Source organism: Monocercomonoides exilis (genome assembly GCF_001643675.1).
Source record: "Monocercomonoides exilis strain PA203 chromosome Unknown scaffold37-1059404, whole genome shotgun sequence".
In the NCBI taxonomy this organism is placed as follows: domain Eukaryota; phylum Preaxostyla; order Oxymonadida; family Polymastigidae; genus Monocercomonoides; species Monocercomonoides exilis.
The window spans coordinates 376300-392069 of NW_027150582.1; the positions used below are offsets into that span (position 1 = coordinate 376300).

The 15770-nt window shown below is 35.4% G+C and overlaps 3 protein-coding genes across 3 annotated transcripts; 2 read left to right on the top strand and 1 right to left on the bottom strand.

Annotated features, from left to right (window-relative positions):
• Nucleotides 1-295: 295 nt before the first annotated feature.
• On the top strand, nucleotides 296-4693 carry MONOS_11464 (uncharacterized protein; the record flags this gene model as incomplete). The annotated part of the gene is made up of 8 exons (XM_067863996.1): nucleotides 296-327; nucleotides 403-459; nucleotides 585-642; nucleotides 700-881; nucleotides 975-2272; nucleotides 2555-2825; nucleotides 3047-3678; nucleotides 3895-4693. 8 exons carry the CDS (start codon nucleotides 296-298, stop codon nucleotides 4434-4436), a joined length of 3072 nt encoding a protein of 1023 aa, XP_067723397.1. The 3' UTR covers nucleotides 4437-4693.
• Nucleotides 4694-5442: 749 nt separating this feature from the next.
• Nucleotides 5443-9835, bottom strand: MONOS_11463 (putative ATP-dependent DNA helicase MER3; the record flags this gene model as incomplete). Its single annotated transcript, XM_067863995.1, has 2 exons — nucleotides 5443-9252; nucleotides 9299-9835. The coding sequence occupies 2 exons, from the start codon at nucleotides 9833-9835 to the stop codon at nucleotides 5443-5445; spliced, it is 4347 nt and encodes a 1448-aa protein (XP_067723398.1).
• A 164-nt stretch (nucleotides 9836-9999) lies between these two features.
• On the top strand, nucleotides 10000-13457 carry MONOS_11462 (putative calcium/calmodulin-dependent protein kinase kinase 2; the record flags this gene model as incomplete). The annotated part of the gene is made up of 9 exons (XM_067863994.1): nucleotides 10000-10267; nucleotides 10387-10488; nucleotides 10557-10664; nucleotides 10718-10796; nucleotides 10916-11010; nucleotides 11379-11520; nucleotides 11726-11825; nucleotides 12039-12158; nucleotides 12405-13457. 9 exons carry the CDS (start codon nucleotides 10000-10002, stop codon nucleotides 13455-13457), a joined length of 2067 nt encoding a protein of 688 aa, XP_067723399.1.
• Between the last annotated feature and the right edge of the window lie 2313 nt (nucleotides 13458-15770).

Sequence of the window (15770 nt, forward strand, 5' to 3'; positions counted from 1 at the left end):
TGAAAAGTATGAAAAATTAAAATGAAAATATCTGATTTGTTATGTTTAACACTCCATTATAAAATGTTAATGACAGATATTAAATAATGAGAAAAATTGGATCAGCTATAATAAAAAAAAATGTTTTTTATTTTTGGAAAAAATCACAAACGATCGTATAATCCTATTTATTCATCAATTTTGTTTTGAAAATAATAATCAAATTTAAATACAAAGGAAACACTTCAATTGAATTGAATAAATGATATTTTGAAAATTTAAATTTGAAAATATATATAATGGCTATTTGATCAAGATGAGTAGTTTTACGCCTTGTTCTTCATCACGGTTCTATATTTTTAATTTTATAAAGCCGAAATCTATAGAAAGTTTATTTTTATTAATTATTTATGTGCGAAATAGGAGGAAATCACGTGCTGAGCCAAAGGCGATTCTAACGCACACATCACGACAAACCACGTTTGCTGACATTTGAATTTATTTAAGTAATTTTTTTTAATGCACTCTAAAATTTATTTACTTTGCCAAACATTTTCTTTGGGTGCTAAATTGTTATTTATTCTGTATTTTGAAAAAAAATACAGAAATGTTTATCGTTTGGGTTCTGTATTAAATTCGAAGGATCAGACATTGCTCTACAAAGTATTAGTTGAGACTTTATTTTTTAATGTCAGACATATTTGTTTTTAATTTGCGAAGCTTTGTAGGATGATGGACACAACAAAATCTGGAGCGATTTTCCCAAATGATCTTAGAAGAGCATTAGCTGGATCAGGGTTAAATCTTGATCCAGGATTAATTGATTCTGTTGTAAAAGGATGTGATACAGACAAAAGCGACAAGATCGATTATGATAGATTTTTCAAAACTTCTGTTGAACTGTCTGCTTTTAAATTGAATTTTTTATTTGTTTATAATATGAAATTAAACATAATTTTTTTTCTTCGACTAACGCGTTGATTTTATGTCAACAGTTATAAAGAGAAAAAGGAAGAGCGACTTTCAGATCCTTATTTATCTTCAACACTTTCATCAAGAAAATCTGGTGATTCGACAAGCAGAGATAGCCATCCTGGATTTGTAGTCATAAGTCCAAATTATTCAAAGGATTCTGCTGGTGAGGTTCTTGCACACAAAGATCGTTCTGTTTCTGCACCTTCAGCAGGGCGCAGGTCAGCATCTCTGAAAGAAAGAAAGAAGAAAGAATTAAAAGAAGAACCTGCAAAGCCTCCACAGCTTGGAGTAGCGGATCCCTGGTGCCAAAACAGAGCAATGAACAAAGCATTTCGATTTGCAGCGATGTCCCCTTCGCGCCCATCATCTTCATCCACAGCACCTGAACAAGCACATTCTTCGTCAAATACTTCATCATCATCAACAACTTCTTCCTCTTCTGAATCTCCTCTTTCACCACCTTCTCAGCCAACTCCTTCACAACACCCGATCCAACTTCCAGCCGACGTCACCCCGTCTGAGATGGACGATCTGCGGCTTCGGATAATTTCCTCTTCGACTTCATCTCGCATCGCCATCTCACTTTCAGCTGCGGACAGCACTGGGAATGGGAAGCTGACTGAAAACGAGTTCTTCCACGCGCTTGAGGCAGAAGGGGTGCATCTGAACAGAGATCTGAAGAAAGTGGCACTGACCATCGCGAAGAAAGCGCAGGAGCAGAAACAAAACCAGAAAAAAGAAGGAGAACAGCAAAAAGAGGAAGAAAGAAGAGAAAAGACAGGGAATAAAGCAGAGGCTGAAGAACATAGAGAACAGAAAGTGCAAGAAGAGAAGAAGGAAGTGAAGGAAGTGAAGATGAATGAAGAAAAAGCTGAAGTGATTGAACAGCCAAGTGAAGCCAAAAAGGAAGAAAAGAAGGAACATTCACAAATTCCTCAAACGAGCAATGAAAAAATGGAGGAAGCAAATGCAGCCAGTTCAAAACAATCTGATTCAGCTGTATCAGAAGAGCAATCCACAAAGAAAGCAGAAGAGAAACAAGAAAAGCAAGAAAAGCAAGAGAAACACGAGGCAGATGAATTTGGTGATGGAATGACGCTGAATCTTCCATCTTCATCGACCACAGCAGCGTTCTGCAAGTCTTCTAAGAAGCACATTCCTCTTCCGCCTAATGAAATCTCCTTCTCTCCAGACATTCCATCGCAGGAGCCGTCACGAAGAATCCCGAGGAAGAAGCAGGAAAAGGAGATATTGGATGAAGTGAGGAGAGAGCAACAAGAGCGCATGCAGAAGGAAGAGAAGCATTCACACGAAGACAGTTTGCTATTCTTTTTTTTTGATTTTATTTAAAATTTATTCTGAATTAACTTATTTAATTTTTTTTTAAAAAAATAAAATAAATGGTTCCATACCAAATTTGCTAACTTTTGTAATATTGTTAACTGATATTATGACATGTCCTGCTTGATTATCTGTCAATTATGATGAATGTCAAATTCACACATTAACAACGAACACATGTCATTTGACAAATAATTTTGATAATTTTATCATTCATATTTAAATTTATTCTTTTAACCATCCTTCATAATTTAATTAGGATGTATTGACTATGGGCAATTTCTGAAGTGTCTTCAGCTGGATCTGCCTGCCTCCTTCGAGGCTGTGCTTTCCAGCGATTCTTTTGTTCCTTCTTCTCCACTCAACCGCACCTCATCATCTATCACTTCTTCTTCTTCTTCTTCTTCTCCGATTTCTCTTCATCCTCTTCAGTCATCCAAGCCATTCATCACACCCTTCCACCGCAAAGGAGTGTCGCCAATGGCTGAACTGTCGCTGGCACAGCAGAGACCGTACTCATTATATGCAAGGTTTGACATCTTTCGTTTGTTTCTTTGAATGATTTTGAAATATTTAATGAAAATTTTGAATGTGTTGTATTTAAATGAAATAATTAATTTAAAAACAACATGTCGAACAATCAAATTACTAATTTATCTGTTATTCATCCTCAATATTTCCCTTTTGATTTTCATCACAAATAATCTTTCTTCTTCTTTTCCATTCCCCAAATATATTATCCATCCAACAGAAATGTGTCTGTTGATGTGATTGCACACACAGACGCCTCGCGGGACACGCCAAAGAAGCCCATCAGAAGCCACAGCCACGCCGGCCCGCAGTCACACGGGGCATTCACCTCACACAGTGAGAGTGGGGGTGAAGAGAACGAGGCGTCTGCAGGGAAAGCGGAAGGGAAAGAGGAAGAGACGTCGCGTGCGAGGCGGCTGCAGCAGCAGCTGTGGATGAGAGAAGGGAGCGGGGTGAAGCGGCTGATGATGGATCGCACGCCTGAGAGTGATAGAGACAGCCACTATCCAGAGTGGGATGAGATACACAAGGGGAAAGCACAGGTGCATCATGAGCAGCAGTTTGGGGAAGATCGAAAGGCGCTTTTGGGATTTACTGTGAAGGAGAACAAAGAAGATGGGAAGAAAGAAGGAGGGTTTGAAGACACGTGGAGAGGGAGGCTGTGGGAAGGGACTCAGTTTGTGTCGAAGGATGGGCATCAGGTGATGAGGATGAAGGGATTTGCAATGGGAAGAGAAGACAGAGAAAAGAAAGTGCAGCAGATGAGAGAGAAAGAGCTGAATTCAACACCTGAAAGAGATGTGAAAAAGGCGTTTGTGTGGGAGACTTATGATGAAACAAAAGCGAAACAAAGTATGAACTTGTTTTTTTTTTTTTTATAAAATATCTATTGATCCAAATGATTTGAAATGAATGATTTAAATGTTTTACTTATTTTTATTTCCACTTCCATTTTTTTCATTATTTATTTTTTTCTATTTAATTTTTTCTTTTTTTTTATTTTTTTAACTTCCTTTTTCCTTAAAAAAACTAAATTAATTTGCCTATTTCTTATCATTTTTCAATTAGAATCTCCAACAAGACCAGTTTCAGCCTCTCGAATGATGTATCTAAAGCAACAAGCAGGTACAATGAAACGCACTTTGATTGATCAAAGAGAAAGACATTTTAATGAAACACCTATAAATTCAACTGCAGATTCGTCTTCGTTTTCGTCTTCTTCTACTTCATCTGACTCTGAACAACCAGCCCAGTCAACCTCAGCATCGACCTCAACCACAACTTCCTCTTATTCATCCTCATCACCCTCTAATGCCACATCTCAGCAGAACAAATACATTGGCATTGTGGATGTGAATGAGAGAGACGTCGAAGATGTGCAGCCCCGCAGACTGCGCAGCCATTACGCAAGCCCTTCTTCATCCTCGTGCATGGGTGACCTGATCTGGGGAGGCCTGCCGAAGTCGCAGACGCCGCAGTGGCAGCGCCTGTCGATGAAGGAAATGGAAGCCAAAGCAAATCGCACAGCACAAAGTAGAGAAGGAATTAGTCCTTTGTCTCCGGGCCTCCAGCGCCCTCGCTCCGCAGCAGCGTCTTTCATGTCTCAGTAAACAAATGTTTTTCTGTGAATAATTATAATTAGAAATTTCTGTTGTATTTAACATCTTGGCCAGCAATTGACACCTTGATATTGCTTCCTCATTGTTCTTCTTATTTTTCAAAAAAAAATTTTGTTTCAATTTTTTTTCATAGCAACGTTTGTTTGCTATTTCACCAAAATCGAAAATTTTAATTTTCGACAAATCACATCAGCATCTCAACACCTTTTTAGCTCTCACATTCTCTAATTGAATAGATCTACGTCGGATATTTCCTTTTGAAACTAAAAATTATTTGTTCGTTTTCATCTATGCTGGCATGGAATTTGTTCAAAAATATCTCCTTCTTTATTTACAAGAGTAACTGTATCATTCTGTCAATGAGAGAAAAATTCCTTATGACTCCATGCAGATCATCTATGGATTAATTATTGGAAAGAGTAACTAAGTTTCATGCTTTCAGTTATTCAAGTGAAGTTAAAAAGTGATTGATACATCAACATGAAATGGAAAGCAGATTTTTTTGTTAAGGATGGTTCGTGAGACAGAAAAAACTTGAAGAGTTGGAGCTTAAAAACATTGATATAAAATGGATTATTCTTTTCGGTGCAGAACAAACAAGACTATTGAAGAGAATGAGATTTTATTGGTGCACTTGTTAAATAGAAACGAATAGTTCACAGCCAAACCATTCTTTTGAGTTAGTCATTCATTCCAAACTTTTCTTTTTGGTACAACCTTTCATTTTCTTCACTTTTTATTTATTTATTCATTATTTGAGTGCAATCAATTTGACACATTTGTATTTTGTTCAATTATTCCTGTGAAGTCAGTGAAAAGACGGAGTTCATTTTTATTTTTTGCAACAAACTGTCCATATATTTCTTTGTCACGACAGCTTGATCAATTTTGTCTAGTCCATGAATTTCAAACAAATATTTTCATAGATTCAGTTTTCGTTAAAAGAAGTTTATTTTGTTTTTCAAGATCAAAAATGAAATAAAATAACTCTCCTTGATTACTCCTCACTTAATTTCTCATTCGCCATAATCATTTCCGAAGTAATTTTCATAAGTAATCCATTCGGTTTTTGACTAATTTTTTTACTAAAGCCAGATGATCCACTTTTGTCTTCAGTTGATGATATGGAGATTTTATTTAATGAACCTGAAGATTTTTCGTTACTTGAAGTTTGCAACTTATAAAGATTTGTAGGTGTTTGAGTCACAAAACTTGTTGGATGCGACTGATCAGCATTAATAAAATTGCTTGAAAATGATAATGATAAGGAATCTGAATTTTGAAGAGGCTTTTTGGAAGGCAGAAAAGAGTGTAAGCCAAAAGGGAGATCTCTTCTCTTGCGAGAATTGAATGAAATGTTCGAAAGAGTTGAATAATCAACAGAAGAATTCGATGGATTCGTAAGAAAGCTAGCACTTTTTGTATCACTTTTCGATGCAGCTTCATGAATTGCACTTAATTCATCATATTCATCAAATTCATCAGGAGCATATTCTGAACTCTTATCCACATTTGCCATTTCCGATTCATAACTTAAATTCTTTTCAATTTGTTGTGGTTCTTGATCTCTAAGTCTTTTGGAAGAAAGCGAAGGCGAAGGCGAGGTTGATAGAAATCCAGACAATAACCGTTTTGAAGGAGATGAAAGACCAAACGGATGATAACTCGAGATGGTTTTTACATCGCCAGAATATTGAAGATCATCATTCCTTGACTGATGAAATGAACTTTTGTTTTGTAAATGAAGATTCGAATCATTTTGTCGTATCTGATGAGAAACAGAATCAGAATAAGCAATGACATCATCTTCGTAATTATAATCATTGTGTTTATCATTAGAAGAAAAATTCATTGGTTTTCCTTTGAAATATGTAGCATGTGCAACGGGGCTTTCATCCAACATGTCATCATCATAATCAACTTCAATTAAACTGCTCTCGTTTTCATCAAAATTTTGCATTGCATTATGATTTTGAGAATGCAATTGCTTTTCTTTCATTTCTTCTTGTTCAGCCCATTTTTCAGCTATCTCAGCATCATATTCCCTTTCATCATCATCTTTGTCATTAAAATCCTCATGCTCTAATTTATTTCTTTTCGGTCTTTTGGGCTTATGTGATGCAGATGGTGTATTTTGAAAAGACGAAACTGTTTCATCTGCAATATCAGAAGACTTCTTCTTTCCAAGGGCAAGAGGAAACACAACATTATACCTCAGCTCAGAATCAACTCCAACATAGTTCTCATTTATCAAACTGACATTTATGTGCTGTTGGCGAGGCGTTCTCTCAAATGCAAATGAAACCTCAAAATGCTCCTTTGGAGCTCTCGAAACAAATCTCTGTGTAAAACACAGTTCATTACGTGAATCTCCAACGAGCAATCGAAGCATTGAAAGAGAAGAAGAAGAAGAAGAAGAATGTGAAGTTGATGAATTATCATCAGAGCTGAACATTCCATCATCCATTTCATAGCGATCAGATAAATAATTAGCATCATCAGAAAGCGAGGACAAAAACAAAGAGGTTGAAGATTCTGCTTTTGAAGTTGCAACGCCATGATGAATTCTATCAGCAATTATTTTCACAATAACCACTCGAGGATTTGATGTTGACTGCTGTGTGACATCTAATGAGTATTGCGGAATTGAAGCAGCTTTTTTTCTCAGATTACTAACAAAATGTGAGTTTCTCCGCAGGATTGTTTCCAGCAGCTGAGGAGGCACACTCAACAGCTGGGCAAACGTGTGGATGCCAGCGCCTCTCAGCTGTGAAGCAAAAACTGGACCAATTCCTTCGAGTTGCTCAAGAAGTGAAGGAGGAGGAGGCGATGATTGTGGCGGCTGTGGTTGTGATGAATTTCTCGAAGATGAAGATGAAGACGAAGACGAAGAAATCGTTGCTGCTGTTTCCCACATTTTGCGTTCGACACATTTTTTAAGCAGAATTACGCTTCTTGCTGCCTGATAGCCTGCTTTTTCAAGAAGGAAGTCAGCTAAACAAAGAAGAATCCTCTTCAGACTAACAACAATTGACAGTGCATCTTGCTTCATTGCAAAATCATCAATGGGAACTCTGCCAACATGCGCTTGAATAAGCAAATTGACTTTTGTCTCATTAAGCTTCACTTTTCCTTTGATTGGATATCGGATATTGACATGCTTGTTCATTGAATTCAATTTCATTTTATCACCCAAACGAATTCTGACTTCGCAAAATTCTTTCGCTTTTGAAAGAACATTTAGAATCTCTTTAATGTCAGAAAAAGGCGAAATCTCTTTGAATAAACACATTGTGTCAAAAGCAATATAATACTTTGCCATTGAAATCCCATTTGATTTCGCAGCTACTCTTTCCCTCCTTCCTTCTCTTGTCTGTTCCTCAGTGGCTTCAATAAATCCTTCCGCTTTTAGTCGCTCCATCTCTAAAGATACAACATTCCCAGCAAAGTTTTCTGCATCAGACAAAGACATCGTTCCAGATGCAGATATCTTTGCAGACTGCCCTCTTGAACAGTAATGCGTTGGATTTTTCATTAATCGAATGAAAAAGAATGTAGATTTTATCCAACGAAGAATATCCTCCTTGTAGCGAATTGTCTCAAGAACAATTTCTGCATTCAGATGTTCTATCATCCTTTCTTTGAGATGGCTTTCCATCGGTTTGTCTTCTTTTTCGTCTTTGTCTTCATACAAATATCGCGTTTCGTCTGCAGTCATAATAACAACTCTGCCCGACGTATCAAATTGAGGTCGTCCAGCTCGCCCCATCATCTGAGTCATTGAATGCTCTGTATATTCCTCTGCCCCTCCTCCATTTCTGTATCCCTGAGTTGACTTAATCACCACTAAATGCGCTGGAAGGTTCACTCCCTGAGCCAATGTGGTGGTTGTGCACAAAACTCCAAGTGCATCTTCAACAAACAACGTTTCCACGATCTTCCTGTCATTAAATGACAGCCCAGCAGAATGGAAGCCTATGCCCAAACGAACGCTTTCAGACAGAGTCTTGTCATTCAGCATAACTGCCGCTTCGTCCAGCTTTCGCTGCTGATTTAAATTTCGGATGAATGGACTGACAGATCGTTCCGAAGCTTGCCTTGCAAGTTGAGATGCTGAAAGAGATGCAGATTTTCGTGTTGGACAAAAAACAAGTGTTTGAAGTCCGTCATTGTGTGCTTGAATAACATCCAACAGCTTAAAGTCAAGAAAACGATCAAACATAAATGGATTCTTTTTTGATGGGTACGACAGCACAACTTTTTCCAATTGAATAGGACGATGTTCAGGGCTAAATCTTTTGGCATTACTGGGCTTGACTAATAGCCATTCAGCAACATCATCTATATTTGGCATGGTAGCTGATACTGCAATGAAGCGTATTCGATTGGTTTGTTGTGAGAGAGATGTGGATATAAAGCTTTTTGATGAAAAAGCATTTGATTCAACTGAAGTTGAATCTTTGTCGTTTTCTGTTTTCTGTTGAATTGAAGTTTCTTCTTTATTATGCACAGAAAGATTGAAAAGCATTTTTAAACGAGAAACGACAGCTTCTACTGTCGCACCGCGCTCTTCGTTCAAAATGTGAATTTCATCCAACAGCAAGAGTCCAATTTTCTCTAGAAATCGTCTGTGATCCTTAAATTTTCGAGTAAAAGAATCAAATTTTTCAGGTGTTGTTATTAAAATATTAGTGCGTTGAATTTCTTCCATATCAAAATAAAGAGAATCTCCAGTCATTTCAGTAACTTTAAACCCAAAGCGTCCAAATTTCTTTGTCCAATCAGCAGTTTTTTCCTGACATAAAGCCTTTAGAAAAAATTAAAATTTTAAATTTGTCAAAAAGGTTATAAACCTTTGTTGGCGCAATGTAAACCACAACTTTCGATGAAGATGTATCAGATTCACCTGATGCTTTTGTAATTATTTTGTGAGTTTGGAGAATCTGAAGAATTGCAAGTTCTAAAATAACAGTCTTCCCACTTCCAGTTGGAGCTTCAATCACCAAATTCTCATTTCCGCGATAAACATCTTCAAAAACAGATGTTTGAACATAATTAAAAAAAGAATATGGAAAAAGTGTTCGAAATTGCTCTGGAATTACAGATATTGGAAGAAGTTCTTCATTTGAAACTTTTTGCATTTCCGAAAGCGAGGTTATAGATTCAGGAAATTGATAAGGTAAACTCAGTCTATCGTCTCCTGAAAATGCATTGCTCAAATGATGATCCCGTTCAATTGGCCTATTATGCATTAAAAAATCTGAAATTCCAGAATTTCTCTCGCTCATATCCTGAAATAGAAATGAGCTTTCTTTATCGTAAAATGGCACTTCATCCTGTTGTTCTTCGCGCGAAGGTGCAAAAAGTCGACTGAAGTCGAATCGTTGCATCACAATAAAAGCTTTTCATTATTCCAGATTTAAAAAATAAAATATGGAGCCAAAACGGTTCGAATTTCTGAACTTTGATGAAACAACTATCCCCGCTCAATATATTGTTATTCGTTCATTTTAAACAGTTTTATGTCGAATCCATAATTCGCATCAAATAATCAATGTCTGTTCGTTCGAGTCTGCCTGAGCTTACAGAAACCGAAACTTCTGTTACAGATACAACTCATGCTCAGGTACATTTTAATAGAAGAACAGGAAAAGAATATGTTAATCAATATGAGCTTCATCGAAAGCTTGGGGCTGGTTCATATGGAACTGTGTGGCTTTGTTTTGATATGCAATATTCGCCTCCGGTAAAGGTAGCAATGAAAATAATGAGTAAGCGCAATCTTATTAAAAAATCATCAAACAAACAGTCAGCACTTGACGGTCTGTAGCTTAAAATATTAATTTTTTATTTTTTTTTTATGATATTGTGAATATTTTCAACAATTCCTTTCGTGCACTATATTTCAACTTCATTATACTGATTTTTTCATTTTTTAAAGATGTTAAAAGAGAGATTGCTATTATGAAAAAGCTGGATCATCCAAATGTTGTTAAGCTGTACGAGGTTATTGATGATCCAAAATCTGATAACCTTTACCTCGGTATTTTAACTTGATTTGCTTGTTGCTTTAAGTTATACGATTTTTACCCCCAAAATTTTTTTCAACAGTTATGGAATATCTTTCAGGTGGAACTTGCATGAAAACTGACGAGCCACCACTTCAAGAAAATACATGTCGCATTTATATGCGTGATATAATCATGGGACTTGAATATAGTATGATTTAATCTATTTTTTCTGATTGATTGAAACAAATGCTTTTCTATCAGTTCATGATAATGATATTATTCATCATGATCTCAAGCCTGATAACATCCTTATCGGTTCAGATACCAGATTGAAAATTTGGTTTGCTTTTTCTTTTTTTTTATTGCTGTTTTTTAATGTTATTTTTTTAAAAATGAATTTGACACACTTTTTGTTCATTCATCTTGAACGCATTGCAATTGATTTCTTGTGTTAAAAAGTGATTTTGGAGTTTCAATGCTTTGTGATGGAGACAACGATATGTCGCATTCCATCAGAGGAACTCCTCCATTTTTGGCGCCTGAAGTTGTCTCACGTTTGTGTTATATTCGTCATCATACCTCATTTTGCTTGTATTTATTCTCCTTTTTATTTTCCAATATATTTTGTTTTGTTTTGTTTTGTCAACTGTAAAACCTCCAACAAAATAATAAAAAAATGAAATTTATTTTTCCTTTAACGAATTTAACGACTAAATTCATCTTTCTTTATTCCATTTTCATTCACATTGCTGATACACACACACTCATTCACACTCACACTCTCTGTTGATCACTTTTTCTCTTTTTTCCCTCTCTTTCTTATTAACTTATTCTTTCATTCTCGCATTCTCTCGCTCACTCGCTCAATCAATCAATCAATCAATCAATTTTCATTCATTCATTCATTCAATATTTTATACAGAAAAACCCAATTCTCGTCCGTATGCTGGAAGACCTGTGGATGTGTGGGCTGTGGGAATAACACTCTACATCTTTCTTTTTGGAAGGCCGCCTTTCAAAGGGAAAAACATTCAGCAAACATTTCACTTAATCAAAACACAGAAGTATGTGTAGGAAAGAGAAGAATTGAGAGTGATATTTGAGAAATGAAAAAATATGAAGCAGTCATAATTTTTTCTTGTAGATTTGTTTTTGTTTTAATATTCTGGCTTTTGCATTGTGCTTCAACGAATTCTTCATTTGTTTATTCTTTTTTCTTTTCTTTCCTTTTCTTTATATTTTTTTAATTACAATTTTTATTTTAAATAGACTTGTCCTTCCAAACAGGGTATCACCCGCACTGACAGATTTCCTAATGCGCATTTTGGATAAAAATCCAGACACCAGAATAACTATTAATGAGATGAAGGTTTGTTCTTCTTCTTCTTCTTCTTCTTCTTCTTCTTCTTCTTCTTCTTCTTCTTCTTCTTCTTCTTCTTCTTCTTCTTCACATTCATTTTATGCTTTATATGAATTTTTTTTTATTCTAATGTTCAATGATAATAAATAATTCTTCATCATCCTAATGAAAATTAACAAAATATTTGTTATTCAATTTATTGTGATGTCATTGTCATAACAGGAACATCCGTGGCTGACTGCAGATGGACAATGGCCTTTCCCAGCAAAGAAAGAGAAAGTTACAATTTCTGCTGATGAAATAGAAGCAGCTGTTACAACACTGGCTCCTCTTACTCTTGTGGTTTGCAAACATTTTTTTTTTCTGAAAAATAAGTGAAGAAAAAGAAAATGAACACATTCATTTTTTTTTCTGACTCATTATTGCAGTTGTTTTGGAAAATGTTAATTGTGCTTTTAAACGTTGTTTGAATTGCATTATTTTAATAAATAAATTTTCACATTTCAAAAATTTCATATAATCTTTTAAACAAAATTTAACTTCTGTCTCAATTTTTATTTTTCTAACTTTCTTTTTTTCTCATGCAAGATTGGACTCAAGATGAAGATGCGCCACATCGCACAGGACATCCGCCGCAAAGCCAGCACACGGGAAAATTCAGTAGCCTCTCTTGAGACCATCTCCCGCAACGACAGCGTCGTCAAATCAGAAGGAGGAGGAGGAGGAGGAGAAAGAGAAAGAGAAAGAGAAGAGGTGGATGGCATTGGCGAAGGCACAATGGACTCGTTGGAGGACGACATAACCGAAGCGGATGCTGTCTCGCAGTATGAGCAGTCTCAGAACTCCGACAGAGAGCGAAGGAACCCCTGGCAGTTCTTCCAGCAGAGCCCCTCTGTCAATTCACCTTCTATCGCCTCACCTTCTGCCTCTCTGCCTGTCTCCAACGTGGGCTCGCCAGCTATTTCTCAGAACACCACGTTCAACATTGAGATCCCTTCAGCCACCACGCCAGTGGACAACTCCTGCAGCAGCAGAGAAGACAGAGCTTTGTTGCAGATTCAGGCGCCCACGGCCAATCATCTGATGACTGCTGCTTCCACATCATCCGCTTTTTCTTCCTCTTCTGCTGCTGGTGGCTATGCCCTGACGCCTTCCAGCACTTCCATGATGCCTCCTGCCATCTCCCCGGCCTCGACTGCCCGCTCGTCGTATGCACAGGACACACAGCGCGCCACATCGCGTGCTCCTCTCATCACCATCCTTCCACCTCAGTCTGCTGACAACTCCACCCCATCCACACCCACCAAGCCATACTCCCCTTTCAACCCTGCCGCTACTGTTGGTTCTGCTTCTTCTGTTCCGTACAGCACACCTTCTGTTTCCTCTGCCCTTTCTCCCTATTCTGCTGCACAAATCGAGCCAACGCCAGCTAATGCCCGGCAGCCGCAGGTTTCTGGTTTATCTGCACTTTCAGCAGATCAGCAGATGCTGCTGCAGTCGTCTGAAGAGCAGGAGCGGATGGAGATGCTGAGGAGACAGCAGGAAGATGAAGAGAGGAGGAAGCAGGAGATCGAGCGGCAGAAGGCGCAGCAGCGGGCAAAGGAACTGATGGACGGAGACAGCTGCTGTGTGATTCTGTGAGATCTTTCTTTTTCTTTGCTGTGCTTTTCTTTTCTTTTTTTGTGAAGGAAAAGGGTGAAGACAAAAGTTGTATAGATACACTGCTTTTTCTTTCTCTCTTTCTCTCTCTCTTTTTATTTTATTTTTTTTATTGTATTTTTTGCTTTACGGTATTATTCACTCATTGGTGTAATTGGAAGGGCATTAGTTTAATCATTCTATCCATATATTTGTCGTTAGTCCATTCATTTATAATTGTGCTTTTGTTGTGCAATCTGAATTCCCTTTTCTCTGTTTATTTTTCGATTCGTTAGTATTCACTGTGTTGGCTTAGCGGTTATAATTGGTTTTCATAACTTCCTTTCCGTACTTCAATTCGACTTTGCTGTGTTCATTTTTTTTTTCTTCATTTTGCTGATATTTGCATATTCAATCTCTCTCGCTCTCTCTTTCTCATTCACTCACACTCTTTCTTTTTCTCTTTCTCTTTCTCTTTCTCTTTCTCTTTCTCTTTCTCTTTCTCTTTCTCTTTCTCTTTCTCTTTCTCTTTCTCTTTCTCTTTCTCTTTCTCTTTCTCTTTCTCTGTTTCTATCTTTTCTCTCTCTCTTTACTTCTTTTTTTTCTTCTTTCATTTTGCTTATTGTTTGTAGTTTTCAGCGCTCATATTCACATTTCACTTAACACCAATTAGGAGTAATGTTGTTGATAATGACAGGGCAATTATCGCTTTCATGTTTTGCTTTTTGAGCTTGTTTTTATTGACTGTTCTTATCAACTGTTTTCTGTTTGCAATGCTTGGCATTATAAGTTTCAATGATGGTTTGTGTTTATGTATTCTTTAATTAATTAATTTTTTTATTTATCAATTTTTATTTTTTTGTTTGTCTGTTTGTTTGTTTCATCTATTCATTATTTTTTTTTTTTTGGTTGAATTTTTCTTCATCAATTTTTTTATCTGCGATTTGTTGGTGCTGACAAAAAGTTGTAAAGTTGCTTGTTCCATGGACTTCACACACTGTCTTTTTATTTTTTGTCTCTATTTATTACAATGCCCTTTTATAACCGCCTGTTGTTGAAGCTTCTTTTCATGTCACAATCTGGCAGTGTGGCTTATAGTTGTAATCTTTATTTGCATTAGTTTAAAATGGTTTTTATTTCTTTCTCTTTATCCTTTCTTCTCTTCTCTTCTCTTTTTTAACATTGAAATTATTATTTATTTATTTCTTGTTTAATTTTTCCGTTTTTATCTTTATTGACGCTTTTAAAACGTTTTCATTAAAAATATAACTTTTTCAAAAAATAAAATTTATTTTGTTTGCTCACTTCAAAAAATAAATTTCAAATAATAATTGGTTTATTTTTGTGAATTTCTTTTTTTTTTCTTTTTTCTTTTTTTCTTTTTTCTTTTTTTTCTTTTTTTCTTTTTCTTTTTTTTTTTGATGTACACCAAAAATAATTCTAATTCGAAAAAGAATAATTCTAATTCGAAAAAGAACAATTCAAAATCGGAATTAATTTTTCAATTTCGAAAAAAATAATTCGATTTCGGAATTAATAATTCAAAATCGAAAATTAATAATTCAATTTCGTTATTTATTAATTCGATTTCGAAAAAGAATAATTCAATTTCGAAAATGAATATTTTTTTGATTTGTGGAAGGAATAACTTGTGTTCTGGGTTTTAAATTCTCTTTATTTTTATTTCATCAATTCTCTTTGTTTATCTATATTTGAAAAATGATGCATTCTCAAATAAAAAAATATTCATTCCTTTTCATTGAAAAAAATATGATTGGAGTTAATTCAAAAGAAAAGAAATTCATTTTAGAATTTAAAATTGATGTTTTTCTATTTTTACTCTAAAGAAACTTTAAACAATTATTGGGAAAACATTCTTGTTTTTTGTTATTCAAAAAATTGTGATTGATTATTTGCAATTTCTAATTGTGAATAATACAGAATGAATCATTAGAAATATTTTTACCATTTGAGTGATGATTTTCGAAAATGAAAAAAATATTCAAAAAATTGATTTATTGATTGTTTCAATTAAAAAAAACAGTTTTCTTTGAGCAATAATATTTGATTGATTTAAAAATAATTTGAAATTTTCTGAAATTCATTCTCAAGAGAAATTAAAAATTTCAGTTTATAATGAATTTCGAAATTGAAATAATCATTTTCGAAATTGAATTATTAATTTCCGAATTCGAATTAATAAATAACGAAATAGAATTATTAATTTTCGATTTTGAATTATTAATTCCGAAATCGAATTATTTTTTTTTCGAATTTGAATAATTTTTGGTGTATTTACACCAAAAATTATTTCAC